This window comes from Macaca thibetana, chromosome 5 (assembly GCF_024542745.1).
Source record: "Macaca thibetana thibetana isolate TM-01 chromosome 5, ASM2454274v1, whole genome shotgun sequence".
Taxonomy (NCBI): domain Eukaryota; kingdom Metazoa; phylum Chordata; class Mammalia; order Primates; family Cercopithecidae; genus Macaca; species Macaca thibetana.
This window is the reverse complement of record NC_065582.1, coordinates 26480245-26501983: the sequence shown is the minus strand read 5'-3', so window position 1 is coordinate 26501983 and position 21739 is coordinate 26480245. Positions and strand designations below refer to the sequence as shown.

At 39.0% G+C, this 21739-nt stretch overlaps 2 protein-coding genes across 6 annotated transcripts in view; one reads left to right on the top strand and one right to left on the bottom strand.

Moving 5' to 3' along the window:
• Positions 1-14533, bottom strand: part of NPY1R (neuropeptide Y receptor Y1) — a 21299-nt gene extending 6766 nt beyond the window's left edge. Inside the window, exon 1 of one of the 2 annotated variants that reach the window (XM_050791833.1) lies at positions 13938-14533. The gene's annotated coding sequence lies outside the window, so the exon portion shown is untranslated. Of the gene's footprint in view, positions 1-1753; positions 2870-13937 lie in introns of those variants that run through there. The other variant, XM_050791832.1, reaches the window with a different exon arrangement.
• Positions 12922-21739, top strand: NPY5R (neuropeptide Y receptor Y5). Of its 4 annotated transcripts, none has more exons than XM_050791826.1 (5): positions 12922-13631; positions 15369-15408; positions 16911-17038; positions 17130-17202; positions 19613-21739. In XM_050791826.1, exon 5 carries the CDS (start codon positions 19622-19624, stop codon positions 20957-20959), a length of 1338 nt encoding a protein of 445 aa, XP_050647783.1. In that variant the 5' UTR covers positions 12922-13631; positions 15369-15408; positions 16911-17038; positions 17130-17202; positions 19613-19621; the 3' UTR covers positions 20960-21739. The 4 variants fall into 4 exon arrangements, with proteins under 4 accessions (XP_050647783.1, XP_050647786.1, XP_050647784.1 ...); XM_050791829.1 differs by having other exon boundaries at positions 19610-21739; XM_050791827.1 differs by having other exon boundaries at positions 16911-17042.

The following is a 21739-nucleotide window of genomic DNA, read 5'->3' as shown; positions in this document are numbered from 1 at the left end:
GAGGGAAATTTCCTCTTCTTTCTTTCCAATTAGAATGCTGGCCTTTCATTGCTTGCTCTTCGCAGGGCTGTTACTACTTGAAAATACAGCTCCCTGATCATAACCTGCTGCAGACAAATTTTTTGAAATACTCAGGATTGGCTGTTCACCTCACTTGTGTTGGAAAAGAAATGTCAGCCTTGTGACATACAGCCTCCCAAAGTTACTGGTAGCTTATCTAAATGAGTTACATAATTCTCTGCTCCTTCCTTGCTGGGGAGGGCTTGTTCAACAGACTGCTGCCTGAAGACAATAAAGACTAATAAAGTAGTAGTCACCCAAGAGCACTCAGTTTTTAGTCCTGGGTGGGGAACCGGGTCGGGTTAGCTTCCCGCTGCCTCGCTTGCTTCGCCAGAGAGCCTGCCCAGGGTCGAGGACTAACAGCTATTGCTTTTCTGTTGCAGACCTGACAGACAAGCTCCACATGTCCCCTGCCTGTGTGTGCCATCCCACCAGTCATGCCCTCTTATAGGATGGGGAGTGTGGGAAGCAATGCGTGCTCTAATATGTGTGTGTGTGTGTGTTAGTGTGTGTACATGGAAACACTCTCTTCTGCTCCTCTCCTCTAGGTTTTTCCTGTGCTCCAGAAGTTATCAAACAACGAAATGGGAAATGGGACATGTTCAGTCAAAATTCCTGTTGGCACGCTTACCCACCCACCTTTTTCATATTGTGTAACAAGGTGAATCGCCCGAAATTTACTCCATTCCTGACTCCCTACTACTCTCTCTCTCTCTCTCTCTCTCTCTCTCTCTCTCTCTCTCATCAGGAAACCTTTCTACTAGTGATAAGAGACTGGCAAAAGAGAAAAGATACAAACAACCAAAAACAAGCAGATACCAAACCCTACTCAATTCTGTCTTTGGCCCAGTATCAGACCTTAAAACATTCGCATCTCTCCAGTCTACCTGGGAACCAACGGCACACCCTATCAAGTCACCTCCACCTCCTGTGCATTCCCAATCTCCTAACCCAGCCATGTTCCATCATTGCTTTTCTAAAAGAAAGAGCTAAAGAGTTCCCCGATTAGAACTCCGATGATTAAAATCTTCGGGTGTCCACCCGGGCGCAGCTCCACACTCGAAGCGCTCAGTATTGGGGAGCACGGCTCCACTGCAGCCCAGACGCGCGGAATCCGCAAGTGGGGGTGGGCTTGCGCTCTGGGGTCCGCGCCGAGGGCTCCTCCCACCTCCGTCCGCTCCCAGCCCGACGCCTGCCGCGGGACCCGGGCGACGGCGGGCGACGCACCAAGCCCACCCTTCTCCGGCTCATCCCAGCCAGTTACTCCGCGAAAACTCCGGTGCGGCTAGAGCCAGCGCCTCCAGTCAGTCCAAGACACATACGGAAGATGAGCGGGTGCGGGATAGACGAACTCGGGCACCTTCCCAGTGCCTTGACCTTTTAAAGAGAACCTGGGTAGAGGAAAACTTGGATACCCATCCAGAAATTCCCCGGGAGCAGGTGGTGGGAAAGCCCGAACTCCGCGTAGGGGACCCTCTCCTTTCACCCGCGTCGACCCCATACCCTTCGGCAGGAGCCCGCGAACGGTCCGGTGATTTGGAGCAACCTGCGACCTGCTTGCACTGGAGACCACACCTCGGTCCCCCAGAGCCAGTTTCGGACACTGGCGTCGTTTTTCTTCCCCGCTCATCCTTCACCTTGTCAATGAGAGATTTCGCAAAAGTCTCTGGAAAGGCATAAACTCGCAACTTACCCTCTTTGGAATTTGTCTTGTTCGCTCCTGCTTATTGAAGAAGGAAGGGTGGGAATGGAAGGGAGTAGAGAGGGGAAGATCCTCTGGTATCTCTCCTGCTCAGATCCTAAAGATTGGTGAAGCTAGGAAGAGACGCCCCCTTAAAGCCGAACTCCACCTCATCCCGGATCACGTGACGGCGTCCCGCGAGTAGCGCCTGAAGCTCCCCCCGCCCCACAAACACCTCACAAAGGTGCACACCTCGGGGAAGCGTTGCCTAGGAATTTTGGAAAGAAAAGCAATCCAACAGAAGCCACACATTATTCGACACAGACGCCCCGCGCAGGGGAAAGGAAGCCCTTATCCCCACAGTCCTTGACTCCGGGGAAGGGGGAAGGCAGGGCAGTTTCCCAAGGCTTGAAAAAGTCGGTGCCACTGTGGTTTTCTTTGTTTGCAGGTCAGTGCCATCTTGTGGCCGAAGTCGTACCCGGTTGGAGAGCTCGAGCGCCAGCCCAAACCGGGAATCAAAAGGCTCGCTGGGAAACATGAAATTCGCCACAATAATGGCACTAATATTTTATTTTGTGACGCTCAAATAACTCTCACGCCAGTGCCGAGAATTTGTTTTCCTCAGTTTATACGTGAATTAAGAGAAGAGCTTTAAAAAGTCAAGGCAGACAGTCGGCCCTCCTTTCTTTGGCCCACTGAGAAAATGCATTAAGTCAGATTTGTTCCCAGCGCTAAGTAGCTTTTTAGTTTTTTTAGGGGAGAACCATGAACTGAATATTTCCCTGGTGGTCGAAAAGAGTCAATGCAATTTTCTCGGTGATTAGTACTACAGTACTGAACATTATGTAGAAAAAAATAGAACGTACACCGAGTACGTTGAAGGCGGCCAACCCCATCATGGTGCCCGATGATTCAGGCCAGTTACTGACACACTGATCTGAGATGTTTTACCTGATTCTATTCTAGTTTCAAAAGTCAACGTTGTAAAACACACACACACACACACACACACACACACATATTATGTAGACGATGGACTGATGCAAATGAGTAGAACTTCTTCCAAATAAAAGTGTTAAAAATAAGAAGTCTTTCTAATAAAGATAGAGGGCACTGCCTAGAGAATTTATAAAGATTACAAAACAATTCTAATGGCAGTCTTTCTTCTAATTAAAATCAAAATAAAATTCCAAGACAAATGGACTCACCTGAACTTTATACTGTTAAAAAAACTTTTCTTTTTCTGATTGTTATGCTGAATAAACATATTTAAGGTTCAGTATAAGCTCATTTATATAGATAGTGATGAACACAATCTCTGGATGTTTTTCCAAGAAAACTTTCTAAAATATGTGTCACTAGACATATTTTTATATAGTTGGAAAGGGATTGTAATCAAGAATTAAAATATCATGATTATGTAATGACTACTATTAGTGTATAACAACAGATAGAAGCATACATATAAAAATCTCTAATAGTTAAGCAGAGTAAAATGACAACAGATTCATTTATACACACACACACACAAATATATATATATATATATATACACACATACACACATACTTTTTTTTTTTAACCAAGGATGAAAACTTAAGGCCCAATTTAGGAATTTCAACTCTTTCAGGGAACAATAACTAATATTCATTCAGGTTTCTATGCATCCTCTGCCTACTCTATTGCCTGAAGTCACATTCTATTCTCAGAAGTAAGTTTTCCCTGTGGTTTTGATCACCAAATCGGCTATCTTTAGCCTGCTCTAAGAATTACAAATGACGTAATTTAATTCTCTACTAAGAATATATTTTTATGTAGAAACTTTTATTATGTCAGCAAATATTTTGGACTTGAGAATATAATTTGGACTCAGGTGCTATGCTTTCTCTATTTCCCAAGAATACTAATGAAGGCATGTCTGTAAGAGGTCTAAACTATTATGGCCATTGTATTTTATCATTTTATTAACTCAATTTTTATGAAGTGTTCTCCCTAAGGAAAATCTGTGAAACTGCATTCTTGAGTTATTAATATCAAATACCAATCTTTGAAAGATCACTGATCTCAAAGATTCTTTTCTATGACAACGTTATGGTACAAAGAGAAGTTCTGAAATGCTCAATAGCAGCCGCGGGCGGTGGCTCATGCCTGTAATCCCAGCACTTTGGGAGGCCAACGCAGGCAGGCAGATCATGAGGTCAGGAGTTCGAGACCAGCCTGGCCAACAAAGTGAAACCCCGTCTCTATTAAAAATACAAAAATTAGCTGGGTGTGGTGGTGCGTATCTGTTATCCCAGCTACTTAGGAGGCTGAGGCAGGAGAATTGCTTGAACCCGAGAGGCAGAAGTTGCAATGAGCTGAGATGGTGCCACTGCACTCCAGCCCAGGCAACAGAGCAAGACTCTGTTTTGGGGAAAAAAAAAAAAAAGAAATGCTCAGTGGCAAAATTATATAATTCTTTAGAGATATCATGTACTAGGATTCTTTCCAATGTGAAAAATAGAGAAATTAGGAATAGTCCAATGGCCAAATGCAACATAAAATTCTCCAATAATGTGGTCTTATAGAAGATTTAAAATATGCAAAGTAGTTTGAATTTCTTAGAAAATATTTTTTAAAGACTTTCCTCATTCCAATTTTAAGATCATTTATTTTTCTACTCTTAAGTGAATAATCAGCTGCATACTTTCCTATCTGGGATTCAAATTAGATAAAACTTCATCTTTGCTAGGGAGAAGTTTTTCTTCAATCCTGTATATTTCTTTCTGTAGTTTCATAACAGCCTGACCTATAAACCAAGGGGAATGGTATTAATGACCTATTCTCATGTTCTCTTGGACAACAGTCTGGCTCTGTCATATAAACTGAGGGATAGGATCTACTCATTAAATTTCTGTAAATCTGAGTTTTATATTCGAAACAGTGGAACAATATTATGGCCTGGCTCGGACTTTAAATTCCATGATTCAGTAACTGTTTAAATAAAAGTATGACGATATGCTTGCTACTGGAATTGAAACACACTAATTACTTTATTTGTCTTCTGAGGAATTTCTGCTACAAGGGTTAAAGTTTCTGAAATGCTATGAGGCCTTGATACAGGTAAATTATCATGAATTGTCACGCAGAAGAAGCTTAATAGGCATAAATACTACACATGAAAACTAAAATGTAGATGACATTGATAAGGGGGAAATTCCATGGGGGTAGAACTATGATGAAGCATGTCAGTGAATCAGTTCATCTTCTATGAATTGATTGTATGTCTGGATTTTCCTTCTTTCTGTGACTTACCTGCTGCATTTCTTTGGATCTTTGATGCCCAAGAATGTAAGGAGCAATTTTATTGTATGGACCACCAAGAAAAAAAAATGTTTTCAGTAAAGCAATGGCATACTATCAATAGCAAATGAATATTAAAATGCTTTTTAAGCCCACATCTTTTCTGTTTTGTTTTGTTTTGAGACGGAGTCTCGCTCTGTCACCCAGGCTGGAGTGCAGTGGCCGGATCTCAGCTCACTGCAAGCTCCGCCTCCCGGGTTCACGCCATTCTCCGGCCTCAGCCTCCCGAGTAGCTGGGACTACAGGCGCCCGCCACCTCGCCCGGCTAGTTTTTTTTTGTATTTCTTAATAGAGACGGGGTTTCACCGTGTTAGCCAGGATGGTCTCGATCTCCTGACCTCGTGATCCGCCCGTCTCGGCCTCCCAAAGTGCCGGGATTACAGGCTTGAGCCACCGCGCCCGGCCTAAGCCCACATCTTAAAGCCAATGAAATACAGTTGGTAAAGAGTTTTGACTTAATCAGCACAATCAAATAGTCAGTACAATCATTTTATTCATCTGACTTTTGGAGAGCATAAACTAGCAGAAAAAAAAAATGATGATTAATTTAGTTAAAAATGTTAGTATATAAGTGCACAGACAATTCAATGATCTCCTTTGTGCTGAAAACACGCAATACTCTTTGTGGATTTTCTCTTGATCTTGATTTGAAATGTGAATGCCTTTCAGTAAAGTTCTCATTTCACTACCTGGGCTGCATATTTCGGGGCATTTTTAAAAACTCTGTCACAATGAGGCTCTAGACAAGTAGGATCTTAAAATTTAGTAAATAGCCAAATCTTTTTCTGCATGCCTCATATGGTCTGATACCCTTTAGACATTCAAAAAAAAGTGTAATGTTATATTACAAAACCATAACATTATGTTTTTACTATATGAGATAATGAAAGGAGCTTTGCCACTGTTACTATTACTGTTTTAAATAATTATTATTAATATTCCTTTCATATCTTCTTTTGAAGAGACAAAATAAAAATAGTTGGTAAAAAGAATAAGTATGAATGCCACCACCACAGCTCTCATCTTCTGTGAGAAACATCTCTAACTGTTCCTCCTGCCCCTGACTCCCACTCCCCAAAATCTCAAGCTTGGTATTAGGCTTTCTCACAGCACAACACTTCAGATGGCCAATATCAATAGATCAGACTTGGCCTATGAAGAAAAGCTATGAAGGTATAATTTTTTCTAAAGAAAGGAGAAAATTAGGCTGGGTGCGGTGGCTCACGCCTGTAATCCCAGCACTTTGGGAGGCCAAGGCGGGCAGATCACCTGAGATCAGGATTTTGAGACCAACCTGGCCAACATGGTGAAACCCCATCTCTATTAAAACTATAAAAATTAGCCAGGCGTGGTGGCAGGCACCTGTAATTCCAGCTACTTGGGAGGCTGAGGCAGGAGAATCACTTGAACCCGGGAGGCGAAGGCTGCAGTGAGCTGAGATTGTGCCACTGCATTCCAGCTTGGGCGACAGAGTGATACTCCATCTCTAAATAAATAAATAAATAAGGGAAAGTATTTGTTTGTTTTTTGGTACACCTACATAATAGCACAAGCAGGTGCATGCAAAAGTGGTATGAAATGTTCTGAAGCATCATTTTGCTAAGGTAAGTATCCTCCTTTCATTCCTTTGTTTAAGGTCTAGCTATTGCTTCCTTTGCCAAGACACAAATACATCTAGGAAGAGTACACATATCTAAGGATGGTCAGTGGTATAACATGACCCATCTGATCTTATGAGATTGTTTAGCTGCCACTGTCCACTAGCATAGCATGTAGGTTAAAACTCAACTGTGCAGATTATTGCAACTGCAAATTCAAAACCTCATTAAGCCTTAAATATTACCCAGAAATGTGTTGGCTTGGGTGATTACCAATCTCTCTCCTCTTAGAAGCTATTTTGAAATTCCAACCCTCTCCCAGGCTCCTACTTCATACCTTCAGTCTCAATGGATTCCTTCTTTTTGGGATAATTTAAAGGCCATAGGGTATTTACCCCCTAACTTTCAAGTCCTTCCTTTTGGCAATAGATTCTCCAACCCAGCTGTTTCAACCCCAGACTTTGAGTCAACCTATCCCACTGAGGTTTCTCAGTTTAGACCCCAAGCACCATGTGACAGACAAGCTATCTCACTGCGCCCTTCTGAGCTGCTGTCCCACCACGCAGTCCATGAGCATAAAATCCATGAGTTGTATTCCATTAAGTTTGAGGAAGTTTTGTTAAACAGCAATAAAATAACTATAATACCTGTTTAGTCAATAATTCACTTTTCTTAGCTTAGGATTAAAAGAAAGACCAAAACAAAATCGCTCATCTCTTTCTCATAGTAACTCCCTCACTGGAGTCACATCTTCCCTAGCTGCTTCTCTTTCCTGGCAAGCTTCTTTGAGGATAAGGTACATATACTGTCACCTCATTTTTTCCTCAAATATGACACACCTGAAAATGCTTCTGCCCAGGACACTAATAATCAAAGCCAGTGAACACGATTCAGATTTTCTTATATTTATTCTTTATGTAGCAGCGGACTCAAATGAGCATCCACTGTTTCTGGAATCTTTTTTTCCTTTGACTTCATCAACTCCACACTTCAGGCTTTTCTTCATTGGCTGTTGCTCAATCATCTCTCTCAAGATCTACTATTTCCGTCTACTTCTTAGGCGTTTTTCTCCCTAGGATCCTGTTATGTAGATGGGCCAGAGATGACCCATGGGTGATAACCTAACACGGTCCGCATACTGTTTGATTCTTCACAGCAGGCTAAGGCCCTTAGTCCAAAGCCTTCCAGCACCACTTCAAAATCTCACACATCTAATGGTTCTAAATATAGTCAAAAATAAATTAATTTTAGCCCATTTAGAGCCTACCTTCTTAAATGCCCCCATGAAACTCCACCCAACATCTGCTAACGATAGATAAGACAAATCTTGTAGCTGTGAAAGACACCAAACCACAGCTCCCTTCAGAGGTCTCTGACTCAGAGACTCCCCACCTTGTGGCTGAGTGACAGCACCCAGACATGCAAGTCTCCTCTCTACTTTCCCCTTCTGCCCCTTCTAGGTGGTAGCCCCACATCATTGTCTCTAGAAGTTCTCTTGCTAGGAGGGGCTACTCCTGTCATGCAACCTCCTGCAAGTGCCACCCAAATAAACTTGTGCTTTTAGTGGTCCTGTTTCTTCCTTCACCAACCCCCAAATTACCAGAATTCACCAGAGATCCCAATCTGAATCTACTCCTTTTTTTCATTCTTACCACACAGATATACCCTCTGCCATCAATTACGTGCTTGCATGTACATAACCCTCAATCTTCACCAAAAGTACAGACCCCTCTCAGGTTTCCTTGGACAGTATGCTTCTCTTGTGCTTCTCTGCTCATGGATCTGATCAGCAGCGTCATTCTCCCTCAAGCCAGAACCTAAGAATCGTCCCATGTGTGTATTCCCCTCTCTCTCACTCTCACTCACAAATCCAACTGGTCTCAGATTGCCGGTGATTTTATCTCCTAAATATCTCTCATGTGTGTTCTTTCACCTCTATCAAGCTCTACTTATTTCTCTGCTAAATGGTCTAAATCTATCAGCTTTTTTCACAGCCCTCCAGCCATATCAACTTCCCATCTTAAATCTTTTAGCTGCTTTTCATCCAGATGTCTCAAGTGAAGGACCAAAGACATCCTTTTTAATCAACATTTTCAGTATCATCCTCCACCCTATACACTGCAGTCATACGAAACCATTTGCATGATTCTGAATACCACACACTCTCTCACCTTCATGCTATTACAACATTTCTCGCTTCTCCATCCCCTCCATCTGCCTGTTTAGCTCTTACTAACCCTTCACATTTCAGTTCAAGTGTCTTCTCAGCTATAAAACCCTCTGTTACATCCCCAGTTTATTTTTAAGAACGAATTACCTAGGAATATAAATAAGAAATCAACCTAGAGTTTATTTCAGTTGCAGAACTTATCACATTGTATTGCCATTAATTATGTAGTTGCACATATCTACAACTATACTCTGATCTCTTACTGACAATGACTGTTGTTGTTTTTTTTCATCTCTTAAACTTAAGAGCCTGGAAGGGTATCTAACACATCATAGGATACTGAAGAGGTTTTGTTGAAAGATTGAAAAACTAGGACTAGGGTAGGACTACAAAAATTTTGAATATCACAAATCAAGCCCATTTGTTCATCTCAAACATTAAAAAAGTGTCTTCAGCATTTGCAGCTATGATGGATGATTGCTACTTTATGCATATACATTTTATGCATAGTTCGCTTACTAATACACTCCTTCTGATGATCTGCCTCATATTTTTGGATATTCTTATGTGTTAGCTCTGCATCATCTATTAGGTATAAACTTGAATATGGACTCTACTTCCTTTGAAACTGCTTATAATGTCTACTTGAGGAACGGTCTCATATTTTTTCTACCTGTTCAATAACATATTTTAATAGCTGTATTACCTGTGAGAATGGTAAGACTAAGAATGTGGTAACATACATTTTGAAGAGCATATAATTCAACTTTTGATCCTGGGCTTATGCTTTGAACAGTTCTGTAAACATTCTTTTTAAAGACTAAAACAAACCAACATACCAAAAATAAATAAATAAACTTTTTCCCTTTCATTTCCACTTAAATATAGTAAAGCTATATTTAGACTTATAACTAGATTTAAAATATTAACTACAAAAAATAGATAGGAAATGGAAACATTTTAAAAAATATTACAGGATACTTATCTTTTCTCAGAGGAGTTTTGAACTACAAAAAGAAATAATCGTATGGCCTATATATGGATTTACATAATAAAATGTTATATTGTCAAAGGAATCCATGCTCTCTTCTTCTTGTATATATATTTGTGCTGCAAAACTGAAAAACAATATAATTAAAGAATGAAGTAGTGATATGTAAGACAGCCATAACTTTTTGAAATGAATAAATAAAATATAGTTAACAGTAGCTGCAGGGAAGAGAATGTGCCAATAATAATGGAAAACTTTAACATCAGTATTTTCTTTGTAAATTTTAATGTAAAGGGAAAATAAACAATGTCTGTGGCTATCAAATATTTCTGAAGATCTAAAAAGATGGTTTTTCTACACATATGTTTGTAATGCATGCTCATTAATGGCATACAGTCGTAAGTAGTCAGGTCTCAACGGGGACTCCAGATCTTCGATTCAAAATATTTCATTTACAGACAAAGAAAATGAAGACTGAAAAATCAAGTGCCTGTCTAAAGCCACACCACTAATTTGAGATCAAGCCTGGCTACAACTCAGTTATTCTGATAAGTGTCTATTATAAAAATATGTATGTGACATATGAACATATAAAATACATTTGTATCACATCTATGTGTGTATGTATTTTTAACATGGATATTTGCTAGTAAAAAGAATTATACATTCTTTCTGCAAATCAGTCACTGCTTTATGGTCAAATAATTAGAGCATCAAAAGGATAAATAAAGTGTTGCTTAAGGAGCACAGTATTTATCAGAAGTCAATAAAATATTAATGATGCCCCTGTAGGACCTCAAAATTGTTGTTAAGTTTTCTGGGAAATGGACTCAATGTACACAATACTTTGGGCAAAACTTTTTTTCAATAGTTTTTTTTCCCTGAAAGTAATAATAAAAAAAATCATGTATTTTAAGTTCTAAATATTGATTTGTATGACAAATCATTACTATTTCAAAGAAATCAATGCAGCATAGAGCATCATAAAATATTTTGATAACACATCTTTTAAGCATTAAGGATTTAAATTTACCCTGATAGGAAAAGTGGATGAAGAAACATTTACTCTTAAGGAGTACAATGAAATCCTCAGAGAAATAAATGCATGAAGTAAAATAATACTGTTTTCTCTAGTTTATTTACCCATACTTCTTCTATAACTAATATATCAAAATCAAATATCATTGGAGATTATACCAAAGCACTTTAGTCATTGCTTTCCACAAATGGTAGCTGTTATTAAAATGCAACAGTAGCTTTGACAAAAACCACAGTCATGTGCCTCAGCAAAATGTTACCCCAGGAATTGTTGGGCGACTGTTTTATTGTTCAATAATTTTTCTTAGGAGTCCCAAGTGACCTTTAACTTTTACCTTTCTTTCGTAACTGATAATTAACTGTAATAACAGGGCAATAGCCAGTTTAATTTTGTAACATGCACAAAATCCAACTTAATTTCCCAAACGAGCATTTTATAAATAGTGAGTAGGAAAAATACATAAAATAGAGGTGGACATTACTATTTCTGTTCTGATATTCCCCTCCACTTAAAAGTTACTCCATAAAATAAAAATAAAATTATTATGTTCTACAAAGAGTAACGATGATCAGTCTCGAATCCCTCCTGGGAAATTTAAAGGTAAAAGCACCCTCATCTTCATATCTTTCTCTTTATGTAGCATATTGCCTAAATTTGTACATTGATAATGTCCTCAAAACAAAAATCTCTTCATAACTTGTCCACTCCAGATGTCCTTACTACTGTGTATTGTCACATGTATTTAAAGAAGAAATGCCAGCTCCCTTTTTGAGACTTGTTTGTGGGTGCAGTGGGAAGGGAAAATGGTCAGGTTAATTACAATCTCTGTGTCAAAGGCACGTGGCCTTTTATTTTCAATACTCTAATAACAGTAACTTCATCCTAAAGGCTCATATCATCAAAATAGAAAACAAAGTTGTGGAAAAGAAAAAATAAGATTTGTTTTATACTTTTAATATGCAAAAGCCTGTAGCATAGACCAGTGTTTTGAAAGACAGTCACAATGGGGTTCACTTGGAAGTTGTTTTAAAGACAACGTGTATTTGAAGTGTACATGTTATGACTGTGCAAGAGATGGAAGGATAGAAATTTATGTGGCAATTTGTACTGCATTAACCGCAGAGACGGTGGAATTAAGAAAGTCTATAAAACAAGCCTTATTTCTCAAGGTTATTCCTTCTTGACACTTTCATCCCCTGCTCCCTACTGCAGAATCCCAGGTGCCTGCTCAGAAGGCCTATTCTGTTAAGCTTTTGGGGAGAATATATTAATATTTCAGAAATAACACACAGAAGAATAAAACAGGAACTGTGTTTCCTTGAGTTCTTTAAAAGCTCTTGGATGGCTCTTTGACTGATGAAATGGCAATCTATATAGATCCCCTGAGTATTGAATGCTAAAATTCAGCAGAAAGGGCGCACAAAACATTTTCTTTGACCTCTGGTATAACAGTGATGGCTGCCCCAGATGTGAGAATTACAAGTCACAGTGCTCCCAAGGGGTACAGTTCTCTTCGGTTTATAAAGAGCTAGTCCCACAGGACTCTCTACTCAGCAGGAGATGCTGTCTGTTACATAATAGTTCTCAGTATTAAAGGGTACAATAGCTATACCCTTTCTCATGGTAAAGCTATGTCCAAAGACACACAGACCTCTACCCAATCTCTCTTTTCTCCTTTCTCTCTCTCTCTCTCTCTCTCTCTCTCACACACACACACACACACACACACACACACACACACAGAGAGAGAGAGAGACGCGCGCGCGCGCACCTAAAGTACCTGCCAACTAATGATTAGCTAAAAATAAAGCAAACCTGCGCAATACAGATTTGGAAACATTAGAGATGGAAATCATGTTGAGAAGGAACAGAAGGATAGGGTTTTTTCTTCTTCTTTTGTGTGGGCTTTTTTTCCCGTCTTTTTTTTTTTTTTTTTTTTTTTTTTTTTTTTCTTTTAACCTATGACAATTCATTTTTAGCCCTTCGTCTTCTCTTTGCTATTGAATATAGTCTTGAGCAGCGTTGATTTCATTTCAGTTTCACTCCCCTGCTCTTGCCACTTGCCCACACCCACAGCTGCCACTCCTTGGAGTGGGGAAACTTCCCTTCTATTCTGCTGGGCGCATCCCCGCAGACTCCCTTGCCTCTCCTGGACATTGGGTGAGCCTCCCCACCGCCACTCTTCCTTACTTCAAAAAGGTGCAAAGGAGGAGCAGTGTTCTGTTTTTCTTTTTTTCTTTCTTTCTCCCCACCCCGCCCCCGACAATGATAAAATCTGAGACTCGAAGCTTGTTCTCAGGCATACTAAGCACTTAGGGGCACAGCCATCCTCACACCAGTTCAAGACTTCTCAGAGTTCACTACACAGGGCTGGGGGCTGGACTGGCAAAACTCAATTTGCCCATCAAGTTAACTTGGTCGGCCTGGGACCCGAGGCCAGGGTGAAAGGGCGACATCCCGGGGCCCTGTGGCTTCTCCCTAGAGCGCCCAAACAGCGGCGTAGGTCTGGAATGCCCCCGGCCCCCGGATTTGGAAGAGGGTGGCGCGGAGCAGGCGCCCTGGAGCAGGGTCTCGGGGGTCCCCGGAACAGTCACGTGTTCTCGAGACGCCGTTAAACCCCCGCCCCCTCTTCCCCACCGCCGCCTCCAGGTCCTGCTCCTGCTGTTGCCGCCGCCGCTGGGGTACAGGAGCTATCGCGCTGGGCCGCGCTCCCGGGAGCCCAGGGCCTGCAGTGGCCGGGGCGCCCCGAGGTACGGGCTCCCGCCCCTCCCTGCCAACCCCTTTCGCGCCGGGTAGGCCTGCACCCAGGATCCGTGGCGGGTCCCCGCGCGGGCTGCGAGTCTGCGCTGGTCCCTGGGAGCCCGCACCCCTGTCTCTGGTGCCAGGGCGTTGTCGGGGGTCCTAAGAGGGCGGGGTTGGGAAGGTGAAGGGAGTGCGGCTGGAAAAATGGGGATTAGGGTGTCGGAACAGACACTTGTCAGGAGTGAAGAGACAGCGCAGAGGGTACTGGGCTGAATTCTTTCCTACCGAGCAGGTCCCTCCAGTTCCCAACTCACCCGGGTGGAGCAGGCGCGGGCCGAACCCGGGAGGAGAGTGTCGGGGATCTGCGAAGGAGCCTCCTGGGGAAGGGGCGGGGGATGGACAAAGCGCTGCCCCAGGCTAGACGCACTCTTGCTGCAGCCCGGCTGGTCTGGAGCTGGGAACGGCAGCCCGCGGGGTGCCCGGGTCAGGGCTCAGCTCTAGCGGGTCTCTGGCGAGGCCAGGGGCGCAGCCCGCGAGGCGCCACTCAAGCCGTCCAGCTGCCGCGCAGTCCAGCGCTGACCTGAGCCCGGGAGTCAGCTGCGCTCCAAGGTTTGCGCTCCTATTTGCGAGGTGTCTTCATATGACAAATGCGAGAATAGCAAACATCCATAGAACTCGAATTCCAGAAACGGGAATTCTTTTTTCCAAGTTCACAGACCTTTAGTTAATCTTTTAAAGGAACTGAGGCGTTGTGTTGGACCAAAGCCAAAATGGTTTTACCATAGACCATGGAAAATAGCCTAAGGCTCTTTCAGAAGAATCTTGCAGTTCGAATGCAATTTTAGATTTCAGATTTCTCAAGGGAAGAGAAACTCTGCTGTTAGAATTTGGAAGGGAGGGTGGTGCATGCCTGTGTGTTTGTCAGCTGAGCAGAGCTGTATTTATCTTTCCAATTCAAATTGTGCCAGATTCTGGCTTTAAGAACAAACCATGGGAATATTTGAGAACATGGAATCATGCTGCTGTTCCATGAGCACAGCAAAATAGACAATAGTTGATATTGTATCATTGCAGGAGGAAAAGAATTACATATATTTTATTCTTTTGTGTGATTGTCATCCTTTGTGAGAGTGATGTATATTTTCATAAGGCAAGAAATTATTCAAACAAATAAACCTTATTTAAATGTACAAGTCAGATTTTTAATATCCTTTGAATTCCCTGAAGTTCCTCCTATTATTCTTAAGAACACTTTCTTAAAATACTTTCTTAAAATACTTAAAATCTATTCAGAAGGTTTCATTTGTCTAGGTGTCAGATATAGAAGAGTTTATAAGAAAATTCCAGTAAACCTCTGAAAAGACATTATTTTTTATAAGTTGCCATAGTTTAATAAAGAACTTTTATTTTTCACACTTTTTACTCAGAGATTAAAGTTCTGTGTTTCAGCCTGGAAATTCTGATGGTGGGAGATACAACTATTATAAAAGAGAATGAGTAAATATAGTAATTAGGTATGACAAAAATTTCATCCTGTCGATATCAGATTTCTTGTCAAATAATATTCCATGTTAAAATATTCTTTCTCTGGCTATATTTCATAATTTCTGTAGCAATCTGAGAAGATTCACACATATCATTACTTTTATAATGGATGAAATATATTGCATAAGAATGTACAGCACTCATAATAACACTTGTTGAGAAGTAGAGGGTTGTTAAACATATTTGCATTTCCATTGTAGGTCTGCTGACTGTGTTTTTCAGGAAAAAGGAAGGGAAAAGGTAAGTTTAAGGAAAGAAATCTTGCTTTTTTGTTTGTTTGTGTTTTCATTTTAAGAGGGTTCCTGTACCTTAGATTTTCGACTTAAATCTGATTGGACAAAATTTTCCTAATGTTTAAATTATCCCCTGGCTACCAGGAGGCACTTTAAAAAAACTACATATCCACCACCACCCCTCCCCCACCCCTCCTCCGCGCCTCCAGCGTTTGCAGCATTCATCATTTAGTTGTAAGAAAAAATTCTTCCTTCTTTGGAACAAAGATTCACAAACATGCTCATTTTGTGCAGACTATATATTAGGTATTGTATGTGTGTATGTTTATGTGGTAGATGGTGTGGGGTGGGGCTAGAGGGAGAGCAGGAGAAAGTTGACTACAGTCGCACCAAAATAAAATGAATAAATGAATGTGGAATGAATGAATGAATGCTAAAAGATAATTTTTTTAATTTGCTAATCAGTCTATCAGTAGCTACATAAAGTATTCATTATATTCGGCAATAATACAAGTGTCCATGCTATAGTGAAATAATATACTACTGTCAGTCAGGAGAATGCCATTCATTTATTAATTCATTCATCATCCAATTTGAGGCCTTTTACATCTCAGCAATCTACAGTTACTCAGGGTGTGAGCTTGAATTAATCCATCATAGAATATTCTTGGCATAGCACCTTGCATTACTCATCTTTATGCTTAGAGCAGAGCAGAGCACCTAGCAAAATATATGTTCAGTAAATACTTCTTGAATGAATAAAAGAAGGAACAACTAATCATTCTTAGCTATTCATTAATAGAAGGAGTCTACCCTTTAAAATTATATACAAATTATGTACTGTCTTAAAATACTCAAATATTTTAGGGAATGAAAGAAGCATCCTCAGTTTTTTCTCCAGTGTTCAATGAATACTCAAGATGGCATTTATTTCATCTTCTTACTAAGGAGATGTGGTTTTATAATTTAATGCATTCAATATTTTATGTGCATGTATTTAAAATAAAAGTTTTAATAGCAGACTGCACAGTCGTGGAAGCAGATATACTTCTTTTTTCGTTTACATTTTTTAAATGTTTTGTCAATATATCTTGCAGTTTTAGTTTCATGTTGCTTGTGTGATAGCCTTTATCAATGAAGATATCCAAATGAAAATTTAAAGTGCTAAACTCTCTTTGTTGTCTATCTAGGTATCTCCTCCTCATTGCATTTTGGGGCCATTTAAAACATCTATAATTTCAATGGTTCTCTATAAATGTATATATAGAGATACATATACACACATATGTATGTACACACAAATTTATAGTCATACTCTATCCTGAATTTTCCCACATTGTCAGGATGATTCATTTCTGTTATTTTAAAGCAAGGGAAGTTAAATTGCTTTTCTAAAATGATTGGTAATGAATATTTACTTTAGCATCCACTATGTGTAACATGCTTTATTAAACATTATTTCTAGAATGAAAAATAATTAAGACTTTTATCTCCATTCGAATATAATAGAGAGATCTAACCACATGGATTGGAGAAAAATCTGAATTTTAGACTCAAAACTATGTTGTTTCTATTACCACAAATTGTGCTGCATCTTCTCTTTCTTCAAAAAATTTTGGACAGCAATTTTACACTAAGTAAGTAAGTATCATCCACAGTTCCATGATCCAAAAAGGCACAAAGCCACTGTAGAAGGGGCCGTCTAATTTCTCTCTTGTTCTTGCTTAGGAAGTACAAGGAAAGGCTATCAGTAACAACTGGCCTACCACAAAGTTAGAAGAAAAGGATTGATTCAAGAAAGGTAAGTCAAGGGAAGAACAACTAAGCAAGATTGCAGTTACAAGCAGCCTGTACACATGATAAATATAAATAGGATCATGAATAAGCTGAATTGAGCCAGAGGGTCATCAGAACTCAGGAAATTAGGCAAAAGCACCAGTCAAAGCTGTTTTGATTATAAGCTTGCTGACCTATCCAGAGTAGGTGCTGAGAGGCTGAGAGGCAATATGATGAATAATATGATTCAGTAGGTCATGAGAGTCACTTTTGTACCAGGTGTTCTTTTTCACTGAGGCAATATCAATGTAAATTGTTGGCTAGGGTCTAAGAATGAATGAATGCAATCCTCAGTCTTTGAATTAACTTATCCTTTAAAAGGATGTAGTTAGCTTCCAGAAAATAATTTGGTCAACATAGAATCACTTGTAGAAGTTGTGAAAAACTTATAACTTTTCTCATAGCACAAGGATGACTCTGTTATCCTGTTTGAAACTTGCTATATATAGAAATGAAGTTAAACTTACTTGTAATGAATGTATGTACACAGTAGTATTTGCCATTTGGAAATTTATTGAACTAAGACCTATAGGTCCCTCATAAATTAAAGATAACAGTTTTTACTATTAATTTAAATAAATGTATTTTTATAGTTTTAGTATAATTATTCAATTATAGATCTAGAAATAAGTAGATCAACATATATTAATAGGTAACAAAAGTGTTTTTTAAACTATGTGTATATCACAATCTCTATGACAGTGTATTTATTGGAATTAATTTGCTTGCTGGTTTGTGTTTTCTGTAGGAAATTCTTGTTTAAAAAAAAAAAAACTTAAAGTGGCCAGGCACACAGTGACTCATGCCTATAATCCCAACACTTTGGGAGGCCAAGGTGGGAGGATTACTTGAGGCCAGGAGTTTGACACCAGCCTGGGCAACATAGGCAGACCCCATCTCCACAAAAAAATAGAAAGATTAGCCATATGTAGTGGCATGTACCTGTAGTCCTAGCTGCTTGGGAGGCTGAGATGAGAGGATTGCTTGAGTCCAGGTGTTCAAGGTTACAATGAGCTGTGATCACACTACTGCACTCCAGCCTGGGCAACAGAATGAGACCCTATTTCTAAGAAAAAAAAAAAAGTGTTTTGTTTTTTTTTTAAATGAGAGGAAGGGGTCCTTTTGCCTCTTACTGGTATGTTATGGGCAATTTAGTGCTTCATCAGGCAGTAGCATCAAAAGTCTAATATGTAGAGGTAAACATGTAATGCCATTGAGGTATGACATTAATTTAATTTGAAATGAAAAAACTTATTACTGGAAGTTATATTAATATCACTTCTACATTTACGTTTAAGGTATAATGTTTTCCTTGAACAATGAATTGATTGACTCATTCATAAGGCAAAATCTATACACAGTTTTTAAATTAATAAGCAAGTGAAATTTGTTTGTTTGTTTGTTAAAAAAAAAAAAACACCAACAGCACTGCTAGTCCATCAGTGGTTGTCCTAATCAGAGATAATCTGGCATATCCCAAACGATTGAGGATTGGTCACAGAAAGATGTCATCATTCAGCATTGTATCTACACAGTCAACAGTACAGCTTGACAAACAGATTTAATGAGTGCCTACTATATGCTCCTAGGTCATGAGATAGTAATCCTATTCTCAAGGCGCTTAAATTTGAACGTTGTATGAGCTAGGTGATATTTGTTACTAGAGTTTTGTTTGAATATTTTATTCTCTCATAAACATTTACTTAATACCTGCAGTGGTAAAATTACTCTGCCATGTATTGGGAAGGATTCCAAAGTGAGTAAGAGATAGTTTCTGCTTTCCCATTGCTTGTAAATAAACAAGGTAGACGGCTAGGCATTATAACGCAATGAGAGCAGATTATGATATGTAGCATCAGACAACTGTAAACAGAATGTTAACAGGAGTTCTGAAGAGGAGATCATGTCCAGCTGAGTTGACCAGGACAGGTGACTTTTAAGTTTGGCCTAGATTGAGATAGAAATGAATAGAATTTTTATGGTAAGATTATGTGACTATACTATGTACCAGGTATATTGACTTGGAGAATAATATTAATCAGTGATTGTAAAGCATATATCTTGAAGTTCTTGTCTACATTTGCTTTTTCTTTCCTTACGTTATTTACTACACAAATTTTAAAAATACAATCTATTATCTTAACATAAGTTAATACATCTTGGAAGTAATGATAAAATTAAACTTACTATAATCATTATTGGCTGATATTTGCACTGCACTTGGAACGAGTTAAAGATTTCATAAACTTTCTTAGGAGATTAATAAGGTCATGGGAGCCGATTGTAAAATTTAGTTTCCGTCTGAATAGATTAATTTAAAGTAGTCATGTAATTTTTTTTTAGGTTGATGACAAATGTCTTTTTATTCCAAGCAGGACTATAATATGGATTTAGAGCTCGATGAATATTATAACAAGACACTTGCCACAGAGAATAATACTGCTGCCACTCGGAATTCTGATTTCCCAGTCTGGGATGACTATAAAAGCAGTGTAGATGACTTACAGTATTTTCTGATTGGGCTCTATACATTTGTAAGTCTTCTTGGCTTTATGGGGAATTTACTTATTTTAATGGCTCTCATGAAAAAGCGTAATCAGAAGACTACGGTAAACTTCCTTATAGGAAATCTGGCCTTTTCTGATATCTTGGTTGTGCTGTTTTGCTCACCTTTCACACTGACATCTGTCTTGCTGGATCAGTGGATGTTTGGCAAAGTCATGTGCCATATTATGCCTTTTCTGCAATGTGTGTCAGTTTTGGTTTCAACTTTAATTTTAATATCAATTGCCATTGTCAGGTATCATATGATAAAACATCCCATCTCGAATAATTTAACAGCAAACCATGGCTACTTTCTGATAGCTACTGTCTGGACACTAGGTTTTGCCATCTGTTCTCCCCTTCCAGTGTTTCACAGTCTTGTGGAACTTCAAGAAACATTTGGTTCAGCGTTGCTGAGCAGCAGGTATTTATGTGTTGAGTCATGGCCATCTGATTCATACAGAATTGCCTTTACTATCTCTTTATTGCTAGTTCAGTATATTCTGCCCTTAGTTTGTCTTACTGTAAGTCATACAAGTGTCTGCAGAAGCATAAGCTGTGGATTGTCCAACAAAGAAAACAGACTTGAAGAAAATGAGATGATCAACTTAACTCTTCATCCATCCAGAAAGATTGGGCCTCAGGTGAAACTCTCTGGCAGCCATAAATGGAGTTATTCATTCATCAAAAAACACAGAAGAAGATATAGCAAGAAGACAGCATGTGTGTTACCCGCTCCAGAAAGACCTTCTCAAGAGAACCACTCCAGAATACTTCCAGAAAACTTTGGCTCTGTAAGAAGTCAGCTCTCTTCATCCAGTAAGTTCATACCAGGGGTCCCCACTTGCTTTGAAATAAAACCTGAAGAAAATTCAGATGTTCATGAATTGAGAGTAAAACGTTCTGTTACAAGAATAAAAAAGAGATCTCGAAGTGTTTTCTACAGGCTGACCATACTGATATTAGTATTTGCTGTTAGTTGGATGCCACTACACCTTTTCCATGTGGTAACTGATTTTAATGACAATCTTATTTCAAATAGGCATTTCAAGTTGGTGTATTGCATTTGTCATTTGTTGGGCATGATGTCCTGTTGTCTTAATCCAATTCTGTATGGATTTCTTAATAATGGGATTAAAGCTGATTTAATGTCCCTTATACACTGTCTTCATATGTAATAATTCTCACTGTTTACCAAGGAAAGATCAAATGTGGGGTCATATAAAATATATTTATGATAACTATTTATGTATAATAAATAGAAATTTTGTTAACATGAAATTTAATTTATGTGAAAGATTTCTGGATTTGAATGTCAGTTCATAATATATGGAAGATAATTTTATGTTATAGTAGGATTAATTTATTTAGTTGTGTAGTCAGTGTCAATCCAATCTGTAATTTCATTTTAGAAAGTTGTATTACCTTCCACTTCCATGTTGTCTTATAAACAAATGAATTGTATTTTTTGTTGAAACTAAAAGTTATGTGTAACCAACTCAGTACTTTTGTCCAAAAATATAATAAGAAAAAATTTTTCTTGAGGAACTTTTAATTTCAAACTTGAAGAGTATCTACCAGCTATCTATATTCATTTCTACTCCGCAGGCTTCTTAATGTTTAGTTTGTGAAGTACAGAAAAAATTTAATATGCCTAGAAAATCATAACTAAATGACAACTGTATGCCCAAATTATGATTATAATCTTCAACATTAAGTACAGTTTTGAAAGTCCTGTAGGAAAATGCTATTGCCTATTGAGAATTGGTCAAATTGTCAATTTAACTCCACTGTCCTAGTAATACACGAGTAATTTACCATATAAAGAATTTTAAATCCTTTCCAGACTCATTATACAACATTAAACACTACCAATAAAGTTGTTTTCATATACATCTTTTCTATTCTAAAATGTGAAGTCTAAATGGTATCTGTATTTCCAATTATTAAATAATTTT

What these genes read in the sequence shown, in the direction of transcription:
- NPY5R (XM_050791826.1), top strand. Translation starts at nt 19,622, where the DNA reads ATGGATTTAGAGCTCGATGAATATTATAACAAGACACTTGCCACAGAG.